Source organism: Phascolarctos cinereus, unplaced genomic scaffold (genome assembly GCF_003287225.1).
Source record: "Phascolarctos cinereus isolate Bilbo 61053 unplaced genomic scaffold, phaCin_HiC Scaffold_1;HRSCAF=81, whole genome shotgun sequence".
NCBI classification, from domain to species: Eukaryota; Metazoa; Chordata; class Mammalia; order Diprotodontia; family Phascolarctidae; genus Phascolarctos; species Phascolarctos cinereus.
In genome coordinates, this window is record NW_027555514.1 from 42,225,486 (window position 1) to 42,249,975 (window position 24,490).

Here is a 24,490-nt window from a genome sequence, read left to right on the forward strand (position 1 = left end):
ACCACAGGCCCTTTAACTCCAAACACAGCTCTTTCTTTTATACCACAATGCTTCCATAACATGTTCTTCCCTCTTCCTTTCTTCTGTGTGAGCAAAAATGGTTTAGGGCATCATCACATTCACAAAAAAATTTAAAATCAAACTCCTCCCAGCAAGCTGACATTGCAATGAGCTGAATGACACCCTGAAGAAGCCTGACAAGATGGTACCCATGGATGAAGGGGAACACACCCAGACTGTTGACTCCAACACATTAACTGCCTCTAAAATGGCGTGCCACTGACCAACAAAGGGCCTCTATGTCTTCCCCTTCCCATCATGTGGAAAGCCCCAGCCTAAGTCACTGCTGAGCTTGCAGACAATGGGACCTTTGGAGAACAGCTGGCTCTGAAAAATGGCCCCAGGAGCCACATGCCAGAGCTCCTCCCAGCCCCCCTCCCCCAACCTCCGGCCAAGCAGCCCTCTGAGGACACAGGGGCCTGCCAAGAACTGTCACAGCTGAAAGCTGCTAGCACCGCATCAGCTCTGCTTGGCCAACACTAGCTCCCCTTCTTCGCTTTCTTCACATTAACCTCTGCTCATTTCTTCTGGGCTTAAGGGAGCTGTGTTGCATCAGACAAACACAGTTCAGACAACTGGCTGCTTGCATGCATGCTACGAGCCTCTATTTGCTTTGGAGAGAGGCATGTGGTACAGAAAATACAGAGCAGGACTTTTAGAGGCAGGAATCAATCAATCCACCACCATTTATTAAACACCTACTATGCGGCAGCTGCTGGGAACAAGAGCACAAAAAGAAAACAATCCCTGCTCTCATGAAGCTTATATTCTATCAGTGTAAACAACATATGTAATATGGGTGCATACAAAATACAAAATGGTGGGGAGGGCATTAATTACTGGTGGAAGCATTATACAGAAGGTGGTGCTTAAGCATCACCCATAGAAGAATAGGGATTCTAAGAGGCAGAAATGAGGACAGATTAAGGAGGATGGAAAAAGGTTTCTTGGAGAAGGTGGGATTTTAGCTGAGACTTAAAGAATGCCAGGAAAAGTCAGGAAGTGGAGATGGAGAAGGAAAGAATTCCAAGCATGGGAGACAGCCAGTGGGGAAAAAAATGGATGGAGTCCTGAGATGTAGTGTATTGTGGGAAGAAAAGTAAAGAAGTCAATGTCATTGGTAGATTGAAGAATACATGGGGTGAGCAAGGTGTAAAGAGGCTGGAAAAGCAGGAGGGGACCTGGTTATGAAGGGCTTTGAACACGAAATAGAGGATTTCATATTTGGTCCTAGAGGTGATTGGAAGCCAATGAAGTTTATGGAATAGGGGTGTGTGACACGATCAGTTTGACAGTTGAGTGTAGGATAGACTACAGGGAGAGGGAAGCATTTTGGGGAAAAGATAACGAGTTCAGTTCGGGACATGTTGGGTTTAAGATGTCTACAGCACATCAAGTTTGAGATGTCCAAACATCTCATATGGCAGCTGGAGATGCAAAACTGGAGGTCTGGAGAGAGGTTAGGGCTGGACACGTAGATCTAAGAATCATTGTACAGAGATGATAACTGAATTCATGGGAAGGAAACTCAGAGTCAATGTAGGTTATCATTATTATTATTGTTACCTGAAGCAATCAACTGGGTTTTATGTAAACGACATTCTCAAGACAAATAAGAATTCTGAGAAACAAGTTAACCACAAATATGTGGGATGTGAAGAAATATAGGAAGACATGTATGAACTGAAGGAGAGAGAAGAAATTAGAACCAGGAAAACAGTCTACACAATGACTACAAAAATAAATGAAAACAATGCGAAAACACAGCTGAGCTCAGATAAAGGCTGAAAAATGTTAGGAGAGATACTAAAACACATCACTCCTCTTGGTACTGTTAAGGGACATAGAGATGCAGCACACACCATCAGACATGGCTGCTCTATGTTGATTTCACTTAGCCGCTGACATTTTGGTTGTTGTCATTGTTACCAAGGAGAGCTCTATGGGGAAACCAGACGCTGGAAAAATGCGGAATGTCTATAGTGGCAAAAAACAAAAGCCGACTATTAGCATTTTAAAAAAATACAGTATATTACAGAATTTTTAAAAAGAAAGAAAGAATTCTGGCAATTCTGATTTCTTCTTTCATCACCACATAGCAGTCCTCAATAGCAGAGGAAACACTGGTTGGGTAAACATGCATGGTTTCAAGATCACATTAGGGCTCTAGAAAGAAGACAATTGAACTAAATTAGTCACCATAATTTTACAATAAAGTCTCTTCTATTTCAGTCAGAAGAGAAAACCTCTTCCCATACATCTTCTTAAAGACACACAAAATAATTTTACATTATGTCTAACTTCTGCTTGGCCAAAGACAAGTCCACCTGACAGCACTCCTCAATGTCTCTATATGCTAACAGTTAATAAAGACAACAGCAGCAGTGACAGCTAACATTTATATAGAGCTGTAAGATTTGCAACATACATACAAATAGGATCTCATCTGATCCTCACAATAACCCTAGAGATACTAGCTGTATGACCCTGGGCAAGTCAGTTAACCCCAACTGCCTCCCCAAAAAATACAAAAAAAGTTTGATCCTTTTACGTCAATATAGTTTGTTTCCTTTGTAACTATTTTATTTTATGTATTTAAAACATTACCCTGAGAAGGGCAGCATTCACCAGACTGCCAGAGGGGGTCATGAAGAGTGAGACAACTGAAATGACTGAACTACAACCAGGTCTTGAGCAGGCTCTAACATGGGGCACACTGACATCACAACTCCTTTGACGTTGGTCCCTATAGGAAGGCGGATCCAGGAAAAGTATATGAACAATACACATGAGCAATATGTCTACAGGACCCCTGAGTGTGGCCCACCCAGGCTCACCAACCTGCCTGGTTCTTCCTGCATCCAGCCTCACCCAAAGCTCTCTGTGATTGATAGAACATTGGTGCTACTCTCCAGAGGAAACCAACAGGTCTTTCCTATTTTATATCCATTAAGTTGCTGGAGAGAACACAGCTGCTCTCATTATCTATGGAGCTGGCCTCTCACCCAACACGTGGGAAAGAAAAATATAACTTTTAGAATCTAGGAGAATGAGCTCACCAGCGGCGGAGGTGCAGCCCCATTGGTCTGGCGGTCACTGCACAGGCCAGGTAGGAAAATCATCTGTTCGATGGTCACCAAAAGTGAGCCTGTAACCCCCAGCTACACTCTAAAAATGTACAAGGGGACCTAGGCATGAGGGGGCAGGGAATGAGAAAATATTCTTGATACAAGGTCTTCTGTCCCTGTATTAACAGCAGAAGGAAGAGAGTCATCAGCACTGGAAAAACAAGGCAAAGTACATGTCCTACTGTGGTGGGTTGGTGTGATGAAGTGGAATGAAAGCATTGCATCTGAAGTCCAAAGACCTAGATTCAAATCCCGACTCTCCCAAGTGCGATGCTGGACAAAATCACTTCCCCTCTGTAAGATGAAAGGGGACTGGGCCAGATGACTGTCTATGTTCCTTCTGTCTCCAAGCCCAAGACCCTGTAATTCTGAAGAGCAAAGCAAGATGTCTGCATGATGGTCCACAGAACACTTTTTAAGGAGGAAGGTGATGGAAACCACTGATCGGTTTCTAGCCAACCTCCCAAAGGCCCAGCCTAATCCTACAGAGACTCTCCCAGGGAACTGAGCACAAACCTGGGATGCAGGATGTTGGCCAAACCAATCATTCCTGAAACTTAAAATAACTGAGCTGAAGACTTCAAAACACTCCTTCTCAGAAATGCTCCTGGCATGTGACAAAGACTTCTCTCATTCACGTCTCTCACGTGGTTCCCATGCTCCCCTCCAGGAGAGGGTGAACATATTGATAAAAACATGTACTGCTCAGGCTTTGTTCCTAGGGAATTTGTTTTGTAGTTTTTAAAAAATGCACCTGGACTGACCTGTTTGTGATTTAAATCTGATTATTTTAGCTGTAACTGTAACACACATTCATACAAAATGTTAACAGGATGGCACAGTGGAAAAAGAGCTTGACTTGGTATCAAAAAAACCTGGGTTCAAATCACAAATCTGATACTAGCTGTGTGGCCACGGGCAACTCTTTTCTGAGCTTCAGTTTCCCTGCCTCTAGAATGGGGATAATATCTATGGGTATCTACTTCACAAGGTTGTTATGAGGGTCAAATGAGATCACGTACATAAGTGCTTTACAGATTTTCAAGTATTAAATAAATATATATTATTGGATTAGCAAACAAAGTCGTGACAATCACTCCTCAAATCAACTCATGTGTCTCCTCCCGAAAATTGCGGGCTGGCATAGGCTTGGTGCTGACCAACACATAGGTACAACTTGCATAGAGTGCTGGAACTAGAATCAGGAAGACCTGAATTCAAATCCCACCTTAGATACCAGTTGTGTGACATAGGACAAATCCTTGTGATTCCACTGGCAGAGGGAAATCCCACTTGAGGAAATACCCTCCACCAATGCAAGTCAGCACCTTCTCAGTAACTTAGTACTAGAGAACTGGCCAGAGCACTGACAAGTTAAGTGACTTACTCAGGGTCACGCAGTCAGTTTGTACAAAAGTAGGAACTTGACCTCATCTTCCTGCCTCTGAGGCCAGTTCTCTACCCACCAGACCATGCTGTTCTCTTAATAAATAACAACTCAACACTCAATATTTTATAAAGCACTTTCCTTAAGACAGCCCTGTGAGGTAGAAGGTAGTAGCACCCCTGTTTTCCAGATGAGGAAATCCAGCCTGAGAGAGGGAAAGGGATAGATAGTGACCCATCTACAGGTTGTATCCACCTAGCAGGATGGAAAGAAACAAGCATTTATTAATGCCCCACTATGTACCAGGCATTGTGCTAAATGCTTTAGAAATTATATCTCATTTAATCCTCACAACAATCCTGCCAGAAAGGGGCTATTTTTGAAACTGAGGCAAACAGGATTAAATGACTTGTCCAGGGTCACATAGCTAGTAAGGGTCTGAGGCTGTATTTGAGCTCAGGTCTTCTGCACTCCAGGCCAATTGCTCTCTCTACCACTCCACCTATCTGCTTCAGTGGAATACAAGGCTTCTGAGAACAAAAATTAGGTGTTAGGGTTTTTTTTTTGTCTTTGTATCTGCAGCACCTTGCATGCGGTAAGCACTTAATAAATGCTTGTTGAATAGCAATGGAACTGGTACTTAAAATCAAGCCTTGCCTGCCTTTCCACTATACCACCCTCCATCTCAAGGAATGGCATTAAAAGTCCCCTCTTAGAAAATCGCCCTTCCCCCCTTCTTTGTGCAGGTGGGGCTATGGATATGGTCCAGCAGATACACTGATGTATTGGTTAGTTTTGTAGAATCACCTTTTTCTCTCCTTCTTTTTGATTCTTTGTTACAAGGGCCAGCTCTCAGGGGAGGGGAGATGTATATTCAGAAATGAAAGTGATGTAAAAAACAAAAGATAACAATCATTTAAAAAGAAAACGTTTCCATCTCTCTGTTTATCTTTGTATTGCAACTTAATATTAGGAAAGACTATTTAAAAAGTAGCTGAACCAAATTGCCAGTGAGGAATAAGCCTTCCTCACCCTTCTCCTGGCCAGCCCAACATGGTAACGGAGCCAGTATCCTGGAAAATTCTGACTCTCTTTTCCTTCCTACCTTCCTCCCACAATGTGAGCCTTGGGAAACACCATTAAAAATGTAACCCCTGGGCCCACCATCAGCCAGCTATCGTGTCTAGCTGTCCCAGGAAGTGAAAGGGTCCCCATTAAATAAGACAAGCGGAAAGCCCTGAATATTGGAAAATCCTTCTACAGTGAGAGGACAGCATGTGTTGTTCAGCTCCTGAAGAGGGATTTAATCCTTCACTAATCCCACTTTAATGAAATGCATCTATTCAGGGCAAATAGTCCTGACTCCATAAACCTTCCCCAAAGATTCAGGCTAACTCAGGAAAGAAGGCAATCTAGCACCTGGAGTCTTCCTTTAAGTCCAGGCAGCAAGACAAGTCTAGATAAATAAAGTTGGAATTCCACCAGCCCATCATCCTCTATTCTTATATGGACACTCCCACCACATAAAAGAATTTGCCAGTCACATGCTGTAGTTATTTAAAATCCAAGCCCCTAATTTTACCCAGTGACACAAATACCCACATATAACATCACAGACTCAGACCCTGGAAGTCACCTATTCCAACTCCATCATTTTATGGATGAGAAAACTGAGGCCCAGAGAAGTGACTTGCCCAGGGTCATAAAGGTAGCATGGGGGAAGTCCTTGGATTTGAACCTAGATTTTCTGACTCTCTAAATCCATGGCTATTTCCACTGAACCTTCTTATTCTGAAATATAGGATTTAAATAATTTACGGCTGGATTAACATCCAGGCATACACCTGGGTTTTAGTATTGATGTTTAGTCATTGACATTAGTCATTAGTCACTTTTAGTATTGTAGACACTTCTCTGAGCCTCAGTTTCTTCATCTGCTAAATGGGGGAAATGAAACTGGAGCTTTCTACCTGGAAGGGTTGAGTTGAGGGAAGCACTTTGTAAACCTTCACTGTTATATGGACGTGCGCTCTCATTACTATGAAGTGTCTTGACAACAGCTTGAGTTTATGCTCTGGATTACTAAGACCAAGCCCAGGAAAACTGGAACTGAATTCAGGCCCATTTCCCCTCCCCCACCCCCACCCCATAAGAGATCATGGCAAAAACCCTAAAATTTCAGTTAAAACTTGAATTCAAACTAAACGGTAAACTGAAGACTAAAGAGAAGATATGGAGAACAGCTAAGTACCTAGGGTCTTCTGTGGGAAACAGATCTGACCTCCTCTGGGCTTGGGACCAGGTCACAGCTGCTAGCCTGGGGTGACCCATTCTCAGAGCTCCCAGAGGACCCTGGGCTTTGTGAAACTCTCTAAGCTGACGTCCCCAGGGACCATAGATCTAGAAGCAGAAGGGGTCTCAAGAGGTCAAACGGCCTTCCCTGGTGTCTCCAGACCTCGCTGATCTTCCTCCCCTCTGACCTTCTTAATATTTATTCTGAACCACCTCATCACATACTGTCTTGCGCTATTCTCTAGAGGATGTGTTTATATTGTCAATCTTAGCTTCCCGATGAGATTGGAAGTTCATTGAGGGCAGGAATCATGTCTTCAGTTCTGCATTACTCTCAGTGCTCCCCACCCCCACCCCCCAGGATGCTGGGCAGAGAGTATGAGTTCACAAAGTACTTGCAAGCTTAAAGAACTTTTTCCTGAATAAAATCAAGGATTTGTCCTTTGCTTTGCTCAGTGACTTTGAAATACTTCTAGAGCTTGGGTTGCAACTTGGGCCCTTAAACATGGGAATTGATTATCTAGCCTCTCAGTGGCCTGGGCAATTCTCTAAGACTCCTAGTTGCTAATAGGAGATGCTCTGCAATGGTGGAGGGCCTCTGCTTACTGGAAGCTCTTCACTGCAATGAAGTCACAGTCCAGTTTAAAAAAAAAAGTCATTCAATCATTCAACAAATATTTGCCGAGCCTATGAAGCCCTGTCCTGGGTGCTGAAGGACTTCGCAGTTCCGTTTCATTGGTTTCTGACTCTTCATGACCCCATTTGGGGTTTTCCTGGCAAAAATACTGGAGTGTTTTATCATGTCTCTTCTGACTCACTTTACAGATGAGGAAACTGAGGCCAACAGGGTTAAGTGACTTGCCCAGGGTCACACAACTAGTAAGTGTCTGAGGCCAGATTTGAATTCAGGTCTTCCTGATTCCAGGCCCTCTCTATCCACTGCCCCAACCAAGATGAATAATCAGCCTAGTGAGCTTGACAGATACTAAGGGAGGGAGGGTGGCACCAAAGGAGGTCTGCGCCTGGGTTCAGATCCCACTTCTGATAAAACAAGAGCTAAGAAACAAGGGTGGGCAGGTAGTATGGCATGCTGGAAAGAATACCGAGCCTGAGTTCGAGTCCTGGCTCAGTTACTTGCTACCTATATGACCTTGGACAGGTCACTTCACTTTTCTGGGCCTCAGTTTCCTCATCATAAATGAGGGTGCTGGACTAATAAGCCACAACCAGACTGGAGGAGGAGAATATCAGCCTTCATCATCCAGGAATGGGGCCAGAGATTCTCCTGACCAAGGGATTCCAGATGGAGACAATTATGGAAGGAGTAGGAGGGGGTAGGTGGTATACACCCCTCTCAATCCTCACCAATGAAAACCAGCATGTTTGGATGGTCTAAAGTAGTTGGGGTCCCTGCCTCTGTTTCTTGATAAGAGGTTAAAGGTTGTTTTAACAACTTCTGCATAACATGATGTCATGGATACAATGCTAGATTTGAAGACAGGAAGATTTGAGTTCAAATCCAGCCTCAGATACTTACCAGCTGTATGACCCTGGGTAAGTCACTTAACCTTGTTTCCTATCCTGAGTTTCCCTATCTATAAAATGACTATAATAAGAGCACTTAGCTCCCAGGGTGTTTATAAGGATCAAATAAATAACACATAAAGTGCTTTGCAAATTTTAAATTGCAATACAAATATTAGCCATTATCATTACTATAAACAAAAAGATCCCCAAGACTTGAACACTGGACTACTTCATGGAACAACATCCTTCATACAAAATAATTTCAACAGTCCCTGGAGAGTGCATTGTAGTACAATTTGACTTGTTTTGATTATTATATTCTAGTGCAGTGGGATGCCCTAAGGAATCTCCATTTGTTTAAAGGGGAAGTGAGGGGGCAAAAATTGCTTTAATTTGATAATAATAATATACCATATGTTAACAATAATATACCATATGATGGTAATAACATGCCATATGTTAAGAAAAGTTTGCATCACAAAATCAAATACACATTGCTGTTCAATAAACACTTGATAAATTGAAAAATGGGTTTTGCTATTTTAAAAAAGGTTAAGAGTCAGTTCCTCCAAGAAGTACCAATCTTCGGGGATGGCCAAGTGAGGTGAGCAAGAGAGTGCTCAATCCAACCCCCTCGTGTTACAAGTGAGGAACAGCAGAAAGGGGAAGTGGCCTTCCAACAGGCCAACAGCCCAGATCCTCCAGTTAAAGGCAATTCACTTCTCTACCTCTAGCCCCTTGACCTACACTTAGAAGTTACCCTGAGAATCAGTAAGTCTCATCTCATGACAATGGAAACCGAGATGCAGTAGGAAGACACCAGACCCCCTGCAGGCCCTCCCAAAGTGATGAACTTGGGTTCAAATTCTGCCTCAGCCATTTATTAGATGTAGGACCAAGTCACTTATATTCTGTAAGCCTCTATCTCTTCATCTCTAAAATGGGAACAATAATACCTAAGTGCTCTATTGAGTGCTAGGCTTGGAGTCAGGAAGACTAGACTTCAAATCCAGTCTCAGATACTTACGAGTTGTGTGATCATGAACAAGACACTTACCCTCTTTTTGCCTCAGTTTATTTATCTGTAAAATGGGAATAATAATATCACCTGCCTTCCTGTTATTGTTGAGAAGCAAATAAGATACAATTGTAAAGTACTTAGCCCAATGCCTAGTATATAGCAAAGCATTATAAAAATGTTAGCTATTGTTATTATTATCATTACATCATAGGGTCCTTGAAACACTCAAGAGGGAGTGTGGATATAAAGCGCTTTGCAATTTTTAAAGCTATAGAAATGTCTTAATATGGTCACTCACTCATGCTTTGGTTTCTTCTAATTTAATCATGTGCCCTAAAGCCACTGGAAATTAATGCTTCCATGGTATGTAGATAATGAGATCCTATTAGATATTTCTTCATGCCAGAACTCTGGAAGCTTTGTTAGGCTGTGAGGATATCAAACTAATACCACTTTTTTTTTCCAAGTTAAAGTGAAATGTATAAAATCACCTTAACTTTTCATTCCCAACTGAGATAAAGTGCCATATTCCTTAGAATAAAGACATAAAGACAATGTAGCCCAATGAATAGGGCCGGCTTTGACGTCAGGGAGATGGGTTCAAGTCTCACCTCTGAAATATCTTGGCTGTGTGACCCTGGACAAGTCTCTACCACCACAAATAACTGTAAGTTACCAATCTGCATCACTTGAGAGTTCCTTTCCACACCAGAGTTCCTTACCCTGATGAAATCATAATTCCAGAACAACCAACAAAAAAGAGGAAAGGATACCTCTGAATGAAGAGATAGGTGAATATGTGACTTGTCATCAGCAGTGTGTTAACGGTATAATCATTGAGATCATATCTCTCCCAGCTGGGGAATAAAATTAGAGGGGTCCGTTTGTGGTGACTTTTGTTGCTATAACCAGACACCACCTGGTTTCTATATTAGAAATCGAAGGCAGTATGTCTAAACCTTAGAAAGAAAACTAGGAAGAGGGTAGAGTTTGGATTGCAGAAAGGGCCCTGACCCTGGCTTCAAACTTCTGCCTTACTACAATAACTCACATTCCCATAATGCTTTAAGGTGTGCTAGACACCTTCCTCCCACCAATATGGGACGTAAGTGTACTTCAGGAGTTTTTTACAGCAGCTGCTAAGTCCAAGGCAGGATTGAAATGCAGGTATGCCAGACCCCAAGCCAGTCCAACATGGCAGACTTCCAATCTTTCTTCTCAAGGGCTAAATTGGATGTTCCAAGCAGTCAGCACTGTGGGTTCCCCTCCACACAACCTCTTCCCCCCTAATGTTCTTCTTGAGTCAAGCTGAGTAAATTTCTGAGCAGCAGTTATACAGACGTTGCTTGAAGCAGGGGAGGCGGCAGGGGCGGGGGGGGGACATCAGCTTAGCTCCCCTTAGAAGAGCTGGTTTTCAGTTGTGTCACATTTCATTGTTGAATATACTGTGTAATGAGCAAAGCACAACCCCTGAATTTTTCCCCACAAATACCAAATGTAACCAGATTCTCACTTTTTTTTTTAGAAAACAACTTGTCTTTAAAAGTATATTTTCATAGGATGACACATTAAAAGTTGGAAGGGATTTTCGTTGCTTAAGCTGTCATACTAGAGAACAAGCGAGGAAGCTGAATGAGTGACCCTACAAGTCCAAAGAGCCCTGAAGACATTGGGGGCAGGGTGAGTAACTGTTTATGACCCCAAGACTCAGAATAACACAGGATGAGAGTTAAGAGGCAAGCACTGACATCATCAAGGCCAATCGCCTTGTTTTACAGATGAAACAAGTGAGGCCCAGAGAGAAGCAGTGATTGGCTGGGAATTGTAGCGGGGCTGCCCAAAGGAGGCCACTTTTCTTTCAAGTTGGGAAAGAAAAGGACCAGTGTGAAGAGAGAGAAAAGAATTCTGGGAAGGAGGTAGGGAGAAGTAGAGGAGACAGAGGGGGCAAGGGGAAACAGCAATCAGTGGCCTCCCTGACTTTCTCAGTGAGGACCTCAGTTTCCTCATGTATAAAATGAGGACATTATACATATTAACAGAAACACCGAAGAATCAGAGATTTCAAGCTGTAAGAGGGCATGTAATCCAACCCTCTTTTACAGAGGAGGGAACCAAGGCCTAGGGGAGTTAAGTGACCTGCCCAAAGTCTCACGGCTGATGGGCAGCAAAGCCACATTCAAGTCCTCTGACTCCATATCCATCCTTCTTTCCATCCTATTGTGCTGCCTCTGCAGATCTTAAAACAAGGGAGAAACCAAAGTAGGACTGGGGTGGAGAGGTGGAGAGAAGAAAGCAAATTCTCTAAGCCAAAACAGTAATTTGTACCTTGCCACCTCATTTTCTGCCATTTGATAACACACAATAAGAAACACTGACTTGAGATTCTCAAGAATAGAACTAATTCTTTTTTTTCTCTGTTCAGGAGGAAATTTATGATTGATTAAAATGATCACCTTAGGCAATTCTTGTGGCCACATCACATTTCATTGTTGAATATACTGTGTAATGAGCAAAGCACAACCCCTGAATGAATTTTTTCCCCACAAATACCAAATGTAACCAGATTCTCACTTTTTTTTTAGAAAACAACTTGTCTTTAAAAGTATATTTTCATAGGATGACACATTAAAAGTTGGAAGGGATTTTCGTTGCTTAAGCTGTTTTTCAGTTGTGTCTGACTCTTCGTGACCCCATCTGGGCTTTTCTTGGCAAAAATACTGGAGTGGTTTGCCATTCCTGTCTCCAGCTCATTTTACAGATGAGGAAACTGAGGCAAGCAGGGTGAACTGACTTGCCCAGGGTCACACAGCTAGTTGTGTCTGCAGCTTGATTTGAACTCAGGTCTTCCTCACTCCAGGCCTAATGCTCTCTCTACTGCTCTACCTACATGCCTCAGCAAAATGTAAAGCCTCTAAGAACAAGGACTGCACTTTTTTGGGTCTTTGTATCTGCAGCACCTTGCACACAGTAAGCATTTAATAAATGCCTGTCGAGTAGGATAGAATTGTCAATGCTGGAACTTGAAATAAGGCCCAGAACTCTATCCACTGCACCACCTAGCTGCCCAGGAAAGGAATGTAGAGACCATTAACTCCAACCCCCTAATTTTACAAAGGGGTTAAGTGACTTGCCCTGGGTCACATGGTGGGTGCCTGAGGCAGGATCTGAACCCAGGCCTTCCAATCTCCAAGACCATTTTATAATAACCTCCCACATTTTAAAAGAATTATTCCTATCTCCTGCCTAAGAAACTCTGTAACGCTTAATGATTATTCCCACAGGGCAGAGGGCAAGAAGAATTTCTGAAACGAGCAAATAGAAAGAATATCCCTGCTGCAAAATTCTACTGGGGAGCCAGAATGTAAGTTTAGACTTTTGGATCCAGAATAGTGCCACTGTATGTCAGTGGGATCTTAACAATAAAATGAAATAAAAGTGAAATCACACAATGGAAAGCAAACTTTACATTCCTGTCCTTTATGAACTGTCTTAAGGTGATTTTATGGTCTTTTTTTTTTTCAGTCACCATGTTCCTAGCCTAGCAGTGTCTGGCTCACAGGAGGCACTGGAATGCTTACTGGATGAACATAAAATACATAGTTGGCAATAGAGAAAAGGTGTATTTGCAAAGGAAAAGGATCATCCTATCACAATGCACCACCGGTGCCCTTTTTTTTTTTTAAAAAAAAAGCAAACACCCACCTACACATGTAGAAGATTCTGTAACTGTTAAGTTATAGCAAGAAGGGTATAATTTAATTAGTTACCAAGGAGTGCACCATGGGAACCTGCTCTCCCCTCCACTTCCACTCTGTGATGATGATAATGATGGTGGTGGTGGTGGTGATGATAATGATGATTTATAAACAGGAGCAGCCTGAAGAATGAAGTCTAGTCCCCTGAAGGCTCTTGCTGAGTCACTTGCATGCCCCAACCCCATTCCTATCCCCACTTTCCTTAAGGGAATGGGGCTTCTTCCCATGGCAATGAGTTTCCCTATCTAATTTGAACAAGGAAGGAAGTGTCTGTCCTCCATCTCCAAGAATCTACAGTTTCAGAAAAAGCATCAGTCTCCCAGAATCCCCTGAAGAGAAAGAAGTATGCCCCCCCAAAAAAATGTCACCCTCCTACCCAAACAGGAACTGAAACCAGATGCATCCTAGTCAAAACCAAAACATAGAAAGAAAAACCCCCCCTGCACTTTTAAGCATACTCACAAGTCAACTGTAGCGTATTCTAATTTCGAGCCACACAATCTTGGCAAATGAGTTTGATTTGCAAGCATGAGAGCAAGTTGAGTATCCACTAGGGCAGGGGTAGGGAACCTGTGGCCTTCTAGGTCCTTAAGTGCAGCTTTTTTTTAACTGAATCCACATGTGGCCTTTAGGCTGCAGGTTTCTCATTCCTGCACTAGGGAATCCAAGGCAGAGTGACTGACCTGGAGTCAGGAGAACCTGGGGCTGAATCTTGTCTCAGACACTTACTAACTGTGTGATCCTGGGCAGCTCACCCAACCTTTCTCTGCCTCGGTTTTCTCAGCTGTAAAATAAGGCGGCTGGGTCAAAGGTCCTTTCCAGCTCAAAATCTAGGTTCTCTCTATAGAAATGCTTCAACTTTTCCACCAGTCAAACAGATCTCTGCCACCATTTTGGCTTTTTTGCATAACCCGTACAGGGATCAGGAGCCAGCCAACCACAGGTAAGAGCATCACAACTCACTCAGCAGGTGCATGCCTGCTGTCTCCTATTGCTAGTAGGGGGGCTCTTAGTCCAGCAGAAGCCATCTGTATGGAATAATAAATTCAGAGCTGAAACAGATTCACAGGACCAGAGAATCAGAGCTGGAAGGGACCTTACAGGTCCAGTCCAAAGGGATGCTAGGAGTCCTCCAAGTCAACTCCCCCATTTGACAAGTGAGAAAAACTGAGCTCCAGAAAGCATGATGGCCTAGCCCATCCAAGTCCAAGAATGTTTGTTTAGATTTTTTAGAAGTAGAACATGAACTCCCCTGAATCCAGCCTTCATGGTGCTTTCTAATGTGAGTGAAAATGATCTTGGCTCTGATTCCCACTCAGGACTCAGGCATCCCAATTACAAATCACACCTGCATGGTTCACAGAGCCCACCCTTTCTAGTTTTGTACCAGAAGGAGCATGCATGCATGCATGCATGCACGCACGCACACACACACACACACACACACACACACACCCAACACACTGCACCCCCCTGGGCAGAATCATATGTGGGGGTCCTCTCCCCTGGGGAGGCTGGCCCCATTATCCCGTGATGTGAGTTACACTTGTAAATTCACCAGGAAAACTCCCAGGAAGCAGCAAACTTACCAAAATAATCAGCCTTTGGATGAATGGCCATGTCCTGCTCCAGGCGCTGGGTGAGTGCTTCTAATTTTAATTCAACTGCAGACAAGCCTTGCTCTGGGAGTGGAAGGAGGGTCTGACAGGGTAATTTTACTTTGGAGGAGCCGGAGTTCTCTGGATGGACACTCCCCTTGGCTACTATCAGCAATCGAGCTATTGGGCCCCTCTCTAAAAGCAGGCCCAGGAGCATCAGACACTGGCCCTGAAGACAGGTTGGGGAAACCCAGCTTGGGATTTGTGCCAGAGTCCTTGCAATTGGACTGCGGAGTCTGACCATGAGGGACTAAGTGGTCGATGGACTTAGGGTAAGCAGCACCAGAGGGCTGATAGTCAATGCTGGTTGGCAACGGGGCAGGTACTGAACTTGAAATGTAGGATTTGGGGCTCCCATGGTACCAGAGCTGAGAGTCCCCAGTGGGTTTGGCCATACCACCAGAAACCTCCCTTTCTACCCCAGCACTTTTTTTGGACGGATCTCCCTGAAGTGTAGTACCTGAAGCAGCTAGGGTGGACGGTGCTGAGAATGAAGATGACCTCTGCTGTGGCATTGGCAAGGGGGCTGCTATTTCTGGGGGTGGGGGAGGAGCTCTAGAATTGAGCATGTGGGAGAAGGAAGATGACCTCTGTTGGCTGGTTGGCTTCTTTTCAGGGTCCCGGCTGAGCTGGTGGCCCTCACTTCCACTGCCATCCTGGCTACTGTATCCGCTCTCAAATGACCTGCAAGAGTTTGGTGATGGCTGGCACTGGTACAGGTGAGGGTCAGTTGGGGTTTTGGCACCGGGCCAAGAGCTCCCCATGCTTGGTCGGATACTGGTGAACTGGGTGGGCTCCTCTGCCCACTTCTGCTCAGGATAGTTGTCATAGTAATCTCCATGAGAAAGAGAAGAGAAAGCCCCCCTGAGTAGGGCCCATACCACCAGTGCCCCTGGAATCTAGCCCCTGCAAACCAGAGGCTGAGGAATTCCCAGTTCCATTGCCATAACTAAAGTCCTGGCTAGCTCTCTTCTGGCCCTCAGGCTGCAATCTGGCCCGCTGACCTGGTGGCAGAGATGAGTGTGACTGACTTTGAAAGGCCAGCTGACTCACAGGGCCTGGTCCTGCTGGGCCAGCCCCAGAAGCCAAGGACGATGCAGCAAGAGGGGGTTTAGCAGCTCCATCCCCCGGGGATAGCTTAGTGCTCCCCCCTGCCTCCCGGTGAACGAAGGCTCCTGCAGAGGGGATCTGGGGGGCCAACCGGCCACCTCCATTGAGGGAGCCACTACTCCCCTGCAGCAGGTCCTCCTGCAGCAACTGCTGCTGCTTCTGAAGGTGGATCTTGGCCATCTTGGTCGCAAACACCCTCCTGGTCTCCTCAAACTCAGGGTTGTTGCTGGCTCCCTTGTCCACTCGGAACAGGCCATCCTTAGATGCCTCATACATGTTGAGGTCCTCAATAAATTTACTGGCCTCAAGGCCCAAGTCTTCATATTTGTCCATGTTGTCTCAGCACCTGGCCGTGGGCCCTGGTAACTGGTCCTTTGGTCCCACTGGGTGAGGGGAGGAAGGGGCTGCTGGAAAAAAATAACAACAACCCAATGGGGAGAAGGCTGGAGTCTCAAATAGCTGCTATTATCATGTGGCAAAAACCAGTGGCATGATTCCAATCGCAAAAGGTTTTATAAGGCTGCAAACTCTTTGAACAGAGACAATTTGGTCGACTTTCCCGCCCAGCTCTTCTGCTCCCTGCAGGGACATCCACAAAGCAGGTGGCTGCTCTCTTCCCGCAAACTTTGGGCAGCCCCGTGCCCTCCGTCAGCCCGTGGCTGGGCTCAGACGGGATGTACTTTAAATCTTGAAAGGGAAAAGGACAAGAGAAAAAAAATCACATCCTCTGCCGTAAACCCAATGAGAAAGCAAACCCAGCCTCCTTGCCCCCAAATATCCCTGCAGCCCCAAGGAGTTAGGAGTAGTTGGGGGGAGGGGATAAGGAAGGGAGAGTGAGGGGCAAGGCAGTGAGAGCGAGGAGGGCGAGGGTACGGGAAAGGCTTGGGCACCAAGGGGCACAATGATTGCGAAGCTCAGAAAGGTGAGACCCGTCAAAACTGGGCCTTCCAAGCCCGGTCCCTTTTCCCTTGCCTGGCAGAGTAACTTGGAGAGCTCCAATCTCCGCCGGATGAGTGGAAGGCGAGTCGTGGCCCGGGGGCAGAGGAAAGGGGAAGGAGGAGGAAGAGGAGGAGGAGGAGGAAGTTGGGGGGGGAGGCAATCACCAGCAGGGCGCCCTCCCTTCTTCTGGGACTGGCGGCGTGGCCCGAGCGGCCGGGCTCAGGGCTGCGTGCGCGGGCTCAGGGCTGACGGGACGCGCGGGCCGGCTGGCGCTTTGTCCCCCCGGCCGGCCGGGCGCTCTGGACTGGGCTGGCCAGGGCAGGACTCGTTCGGGGGGCTTGTGAGGGCTCGGCTCGGCAGGTCGCCCGCGGGGTCCCGCAGGAGGGCGGCTGTAGACGCGGAAGTGGAGGGCGGGCGCACGGTGTGTGCTTCTGCCTCCGTCCCGGTGTTTCGCACTCCTTCACTCAGCAGCTTTGTGACATTCAACGAGTCCGACAGCAACCCTAGCTTCGGCTCGCGGCTCCCACCCCCGGGGGCGGGAGGAGCGAGGGCGGGGTGGGGGGCGGGGAGACACTGGGCGGGCCAGGACGAGGGGGCTGGGGGCGGGGGCTGCCGGGACTGCCTCTCTCTGTAACTTGCAACGTGGTCGGGAGGGAGGGGAAGGGATTGAGCCCGCGCCTTGTAGCTTGGGACGCCTGGGGAGAGCACCCCGGGAGGAAAAGGGCGCTGCTGGGACAGACGGGAGTAAGCTCTAGTACCGTGCCTGCCGGGCACAGAGTAGGCGCCTAATAAATGCGTATTGATTGATTGAAATGGCAGAGCGGGGAGGAGATAACCCCACACAAGCACACACTCTTCTCTGCGAGCCTGTAACAGAAGAATCTCCCGCTCCGCCTGGATCTGAAGGTGAAATGGACCTTTCTGATCCTGCCCACCCCCAAGGGCCGCGGCCACCCCCCCCCTTTTGTTTTCTTCCCAAACTCTTACAGTAACACCCCGCAGCCAGTCTCTGAAGGTTTGGCCCGAGCAGAAGAGCGCGGAGGGAACTCCTGCGCTGTCCCACCGCCTTTTAGCCTTTAATTCTCCTGTTGCGGGGACTTGGCCCCACCCCCTGTAAGTGTGGAACTAGAAAAGTTTCCTGGTTGGCCCAAAGCCAGGCTTCTTTGCCAAGCTAGCTCAGAGGGCGGGAGAGCCCCGAGCAGTGACCGCCTGCTGCCCAGGAGAGGGCCGGCCCTGATGAGAAAGAGGGAGTAGGCGTGGCCACAGCAAGGCCGAGGCCAGGAGGCCTTACAGTCCTGGATCCTCAGAGATGGACACCCACACCGACACAGAGAGAACCTGGACAAAGAAATGGGCAAGAGAATTGTCTCGTTTGGCTGACATTCCTTCAAAAATTTGTGGATGCATTTCAGGCCTGGTGGCGATCCTGGGCAAGTCACCCAACACTCAGTGCCCTGGGCAACGTTTTAAACCTGAAGTTTGCATAGCGGTAGCCAGATTATGTTTACAAAACCCCTTCCTCTCAAGCCTTTCAAGGGAATATAAATATCTTTAATCACACACACACACACACACACACACACACACACACACACACACACACACTACACCTCTCTGAGGTCCCTTCCATCTCTGTATATAAGAACTCACAATCCATGAGTCCCTTGGCTTAAGTAACTTGTGGCGAAGATTTGAAACTACTCTGCAATTTCTAGTCTTAGAGTTTCCTGGCTTACTGAGAGGTTATATGACTTCCCCTAGGGCCCGCACAGCCAGGTTTTCCAAGTCCAGCACGCTGTGTGCTTCTTGAGAACTTCACGACATACACGTCTAAGCCTAAGTCAAGTGTAAAATTCATCACCAAAAAGCTGGCTATCAGTGTAAACATTTTTACTGGTCACAGCAATCCACCAATAACGGTCCACAAAAGATGTATAGCACTTTGATAAATGTTTTTGGGATTGAATTGTTGAATTTTGAGCCTCTGCCCCACCCCTACCTTGTGTCAGTTATTCTTTTACCTATGATACTTTATTAAAGGGCCAGTCTTGAAAGCAGGGGTTCTTAACCTGGAAGCCACAGACACTTTGATTTCAGGGAGTCTGAAAACTTAAGATATGAAAGAATTGCATGTTTTTTTCAATGTAATTGATTTCATTTGTAATCCTAAGCATTTTGTTTTATGCATTTAAAAACATTATTCTGACGGGCTTCACCAGATTTGCCAAAGGTGTCCATGGCATAAGAAAAGATAAAGAACGTCTGCTTTAAACTTTTAGGATGAGATTCTGTTTCCGAAAACAATCCAGTCTGCATAGTGAAAACACAGTGATTGTGTGTAGCTGTCCAGGGTCATAGCTAGTATGTATCAGAGGCAAGACTTGGACCCAGGTCTTCCTGTCTCAGGGGCCAGCTCTTGTAGCTACTCTGCCACACTGCTTTTCATAAATAAATATATAAATATATTGAGTGCACTTATATGTTCTTTTTTTAAAAGACCATTTAAAACACTTTATGTATCACACAGCTGAAATTCCAGTTCCCATAAATCCACACATTTGCCAAAATTTGGCAAAATCGAATCCTAGTCCTTACAGGTCAACAGCAAGAAAGACAAAAGTGAATCTTGCACCAAGTAGATTAAAGCTGGTTTGAGTCCTGATCTCCAGACCTCACACAGAACAGTTCTGGGTAGATGAAGAAAGGCCATTCCATAACTGAAGGGTTATTTGTTTATGACACTGACTCCCTGATGTGCCACCAGATATGATAATAAATATGAATGTGCTATCTAAAGACAGAAGAGAACTTAGGCCCTTCACTTAGGTGAAAGGGTTTTCTTCATTAATGTAGGTCAGTTCTTTCTCTCATACACATACACACACATATACACTCACCCCTAGGGCTGGTACAAAGAAATGCGCTATATTAACATGTACAGGAGGTGCTTAATAAATGATTATTTGATTCCAGTGAAGCATAGACTCTAGGGGATTCTAACAAGATGGAAAGGATAGAAGCCTGAGCCTGGTATCAGGCTTATTGTGCCTGTTGTGGGAGGAACAACCCAGATAATTTCAGAGAGGCTTATCTTTAGGTTGGCCTATCAAGGACCTCACAACATACAGGTATTATTGGAGGACCTGCCCAGTCGAGTCTAAAACTCATCACCAAAAAGTTGGCCATCATTGCAAACATTTTTAGTGGTCACAGCAATTCACAAAGAAAAATTGTCCACAAAGGATATATGGAAAGTTGTGATCTGTGTGGCCCACCTGTGCCTAAGAAATCACACACCTTTCAAAGTACCAAAAGTCTTTTTAGAACATTTATTAAGCACCTACTATGGTCAGGCACTGTCACAGCCCAGGGTCAATTCAATTCTATTCACCTATCACGTGCCAGGCATTGTGCTACCTGCAACATCATGTTAAGCATCAGAGAGAGTGAATAAATAAATGCCAAACTGCTCCCTGCAAATATAATCAAGTATTTATCAAACACCTACTATGTGTCAAAAACTGTGCTAGGACAAAAAATGAAATAGTCCCTGCTCTCAAGAAGTTTACATTCTATCAAATATAGGCGGCATACTTAAAACAAGATTTCTTTGAAAGAAAGATAAATAGATACATACATACATACATATATATATGAATGCATATATGTGTTGTGTTACACATATGCAGCAGAATTTTTGGAGTCAACCACCTCATGTATAACCTATGCAGGTATATCACTCCTCTCTTCTTGCTTGAATCAATAATTCATTCTCATCCCTAGTTTTAAGGCAATCAAGGGGTATTAACTATATTTCCTAATTATTGATTAAATTATTTTAAAACTCTCATTAATAAATTAATTCTCTTTGGAAACCCATCCCTGTTTATTTGTTTATTTATTTATTAAAGAAACTAGACAAATCCCTTTTCTCATAAGCTTTCACTTTCACTCAATATCAAACTCTTTAATCTTCTAAATAAACATCAGGGTTAATTGATACAATTAACAGTGTAACAAATGATAAAATGTATACATAAACAATTACTTACAATGAGTCCTTGAAAGAAAAATCACAGCTAGTCAACTCTGGAAACACAATCCCATCTTGAGCTTTCTCATTTTACCAATTAAAGTCTCTTTTCAAGAATTCTCTTCCTTTGTTTCTTCACAAAATAAGAGTTAAAACCATTCTATAGGGAAAGAAGTTTTCTTAATCCTCTGTCTCTGTTCCTCTGGTCTCTAGAAAGTGCAACTCTGATGGGCTGGCCATGTTGCTTGAATGCAAAACGTACACTTGCCAAAAAGACTATTTTATGGAGAACTCACACAGGGCAAGCCCTCACGTGGTGGTCAGAAGAAGCAATACAAGGACACTCTTACTGTATCTCTTAAGAATTTTAGAATTGATTGTGTGACATGGGAGGCACTGTCACAGGACCGCTCAGCAAGACATGCCCTCATCAGAGAAGATGCTGTGCTCTATGAGCAAAGCAAAATTGAAGTAGCTCAAAAGAAACTCAAGATGCACAAATTTAGAGAAGCCCCCAAATATCCACATGGACAATTTGTGCCTGACCTGTGGTAGAGCATTCTGAGCTCATGTTGGTCTGATCAGCCGCAGTCAGGCACACTGCGACTTGACTCTAGTATAGTGATGTCATTTTGGTCCTCTGAAAATGAAGGAAAACAATCACCCAACCAGCTTTTCAGAATGACACAAAATTCCATTATCTATTAAAGATACAAAGTCAATGCCCATAGTTCTTTTCAGGTTCCACTCCTGATTCTCCAGGCTTTTTCTGCCATCCTACAAAAGCGCCTTCACCTTGAAAGCTCACTGCACCCTTGGTCTTCTCATACTGAAAGTTCTCTCTGCCCCTGGGGCCCTTTCCTGTGATTGACCGGTTCTTTCCAGAACCTCATTTTAAGATAACTGCCCAGGCCAACCGCATCTTCATTCTTCTGCATGCTCCCCTCCTGATTCTCCATATGTTCTCTACCCACACCCTTTCTGTATTACCTTCTCTGTAGCACTTTTTAGCTTTCTTTTACGTGTTGTCTTTCCTCATTAGAATGGAAGTTCCTTGAGGGCAGGTGCTGTCTTTCCTTCCTTCCTTCCTTCCTTCCTTCCTTCCTTCCTTCCTTCCTTCCTTCCTTCCTTCCTTCCTTCCTTCCTTCCTTCCTCCTTCCTTCCTTCCTTCCTTCCTTCCTTCCTTCCTTCCTTCCTTCCTTCCTTCCTTCCTTCCTTCCTTCCTTCCTTTTCCTTCCTTTCCTCCTTTCCCTTCCCTTTCCTTCCTCTTAGCACTGTGCCTGGCACATAGTAAGCACTTAATAAATGCTTGTTGACTTGAGTTGACTTGACTTGTGGTATGGGCTAAACTCTATATAATAGGACACAGAGTGCCATTAAAGGTCACCATACTCGGGTTTTATGTAAGCCAGATGTACAAAGACTGCAGCTTATAGAAAGACTGTGGCCTGACTCAGACACATTAACATAATAAATCTGAATCACTATGAAACAATAAATGGGCTGGTTTTTAAGGGCTTACTAACAGTGGATATTCCTCATATTCATCTGGTAAAGTCCCTCCATTTATTCAATACATGATGCCCCTAGCTGAAAGTGTTCTTTCCTTCGTCAGATTTCTTAGGGCACTTTGTTGGTCTGAACCTCTTTTTACACTGAGCTCTTCCTTGTAAATGGTCATTGGTGCATATGTTATCTCCATGACCTCCTCCAACTCTATTTAGACAGAAGCTTTTTGATGTTAGGGCCTTTATATTGACTTGAACACGGGTATGGGATCCAACCTATGATCTGATTGGCCTAAAGAACTCCTGACAAGGAAAGTCCTGTACTGATGCAGGCTAGGAAGGGAATGGGGAGGAAATAGACATTTATTAAGCACCTACTATGGGTCAGTCATTGCACTAAGAGCTTTACAAATATTACCTTATTTAATCTTCATAACAACCCTTGGGAGGGAGGTTTTATCATGATCCTCATTTTACAGTTGAGGAAATTGAGGCAGACAAAGATTAAGTGACTTTCTCAGTGACTATAGCTTGTAAGTGTCTGAATCCAGATTTAAACTGAGGTCTTTCTTATTCCAGGCCCACTACTCTATCCATTGGGTCACCTTGCTACCACCTGGATTGTCACTTTCTTTGTAACTTGCAGTTGTAGTTGCCTGGGTCACCAAGAGGTAACCTGCCTGGGGCCACTCAGTATGTGTCTGAGGCAGAACTTGAACACAGGTCTTTCTGACTCCAAGGTCAGCCCTCTATCCACTATCCCACTAAGGTCCTCTGCCTTGCACATACATTTTCTTGTTGTTTGTTGTTCAGTTATGTCCAATTCTTTGTGATCCCATTTGAGGTTTTCTTGGGAAAGATACTGGAGTGATTTGCCATTTCCTTCTCCAGCTCATTTTACAGATGAGGAAACTGAGACAAACAGAATGAAGTGACTTGCCCAGGGCCACACAGCTAGTAAGTGCCTGAGACCAGATTTGAACTCAGGATGATGAGTCTTCCTGACTCCAGGCATGAAACTCTGTGCACTGAATCACCTATCTGCCCTACTCATTATCTAGTGAAAGTTAAAAACAAAAATGCCATGGCACAACACAACAATCCTTAGGGTTTTGTGCAGGCTTGCTAGGGTTTCTTGAAGGGATTTTCTAAATGGGAAAATTATGATATTGTCTTTCCTATTTTAACTTTATGTTTTAAAATCATATTCCCACCTTCAGCCTATAATGGAGCATTTTTCCCCAAATGTAATCGAGGACCTTGCCAAAAAACATGCAGTATGAAGTTTCTACATTTAAGAAAACAATCAAATATATTTGTTTTGTTGTATTTTTGTTTTGTTTTGTTTTACCAGAGGTGGGTTAAAGAGATATACAAAAATTATGTCATTGGTCAAAGGATGAATAACAATAAAAATGAAATTGCAGATTCTATCTTCAGCCCTCCCCCACACACACCTGGATGGATTGGGGCTATAATCATTGTATTGCCCTTTACCTCTCTGAGCCTTGGGCACCTCTCCAAGACTCTAAATTACATAGGAGTTCCTGAGGCGTGTGAGTGAGTTTAGCCGAGAGGAGTCCCTTATGTCAGTAAAATCAGATACAGCCCAAATACTATTTTGGGCACTGACAGATCGAAGGAAACTCTTTGTGAATGTTTCCATGGGTGTCCAGGATTGAAACTTACAATCTCCACTCTTTATATCCCAATGTAGTCTCAAAAGGTTGTGTGATATGGTGGAAAGAATCCTAGATTTGGAGTCAGAGGAACCTGGGTTCAATTCTTAGGGTTTCCACTTAAAGCCTGTTTAGTAGAGCAAATCATTTTCTCTATTTGGTCCTCAGTTTCCTCATCTGTAACATGAGGGGGTTGGACCAGATGACCTCTAAAGCTCCCTTCCAGCTTGAAGCCTGTGACCCTGCTTTCTTTCTGCATGGTCAAGAGCAAGTGACTTAGCCCCAGTGGGTTTCAGTTTCCTAATCTATAAAAATAAAGGTGTGGATTTGGAAGACTCTAAGGTTTCTTTCAGCTCTGCATCTATGATCTCAAGAATATTTATGGTTTGTGCA

At 44.6% G+C, this 24,490-nt stretch overlaps 1 protein-coding gene across 1 annotated transcript in view; it reads right to left on the reverse strand.

The window, feature by feature from the left end:
* LIMD1 (LIM domain containing 1) overlaps nucleotides 1-17,425 on the reverse strand; it is an 83,137-nt gene extending 65,712 nt beyond the window's left edge. The window contains 4 exon segments of the mRNA XM_020987330.2: nucleotides 14,760-14,925; nucleotides 14,927-15,691; nucleotides 15,693-16,625; nucleotides 17,042-17,425. Of these exon segments, the coding sequence (XP_020842989.2) occupies nucleotides 14,760-14,925; nucleotides 14,927-15,691; nucleotides 15,693-16,271 (1,510 nt within the window). The 5' untranslated portion in view covers nucleotides 16,272-16,625; nucleotides 17,042-17,425.
* Nucleotides 17,426-24,490: the final 7,065 nt, after the last annotated feature.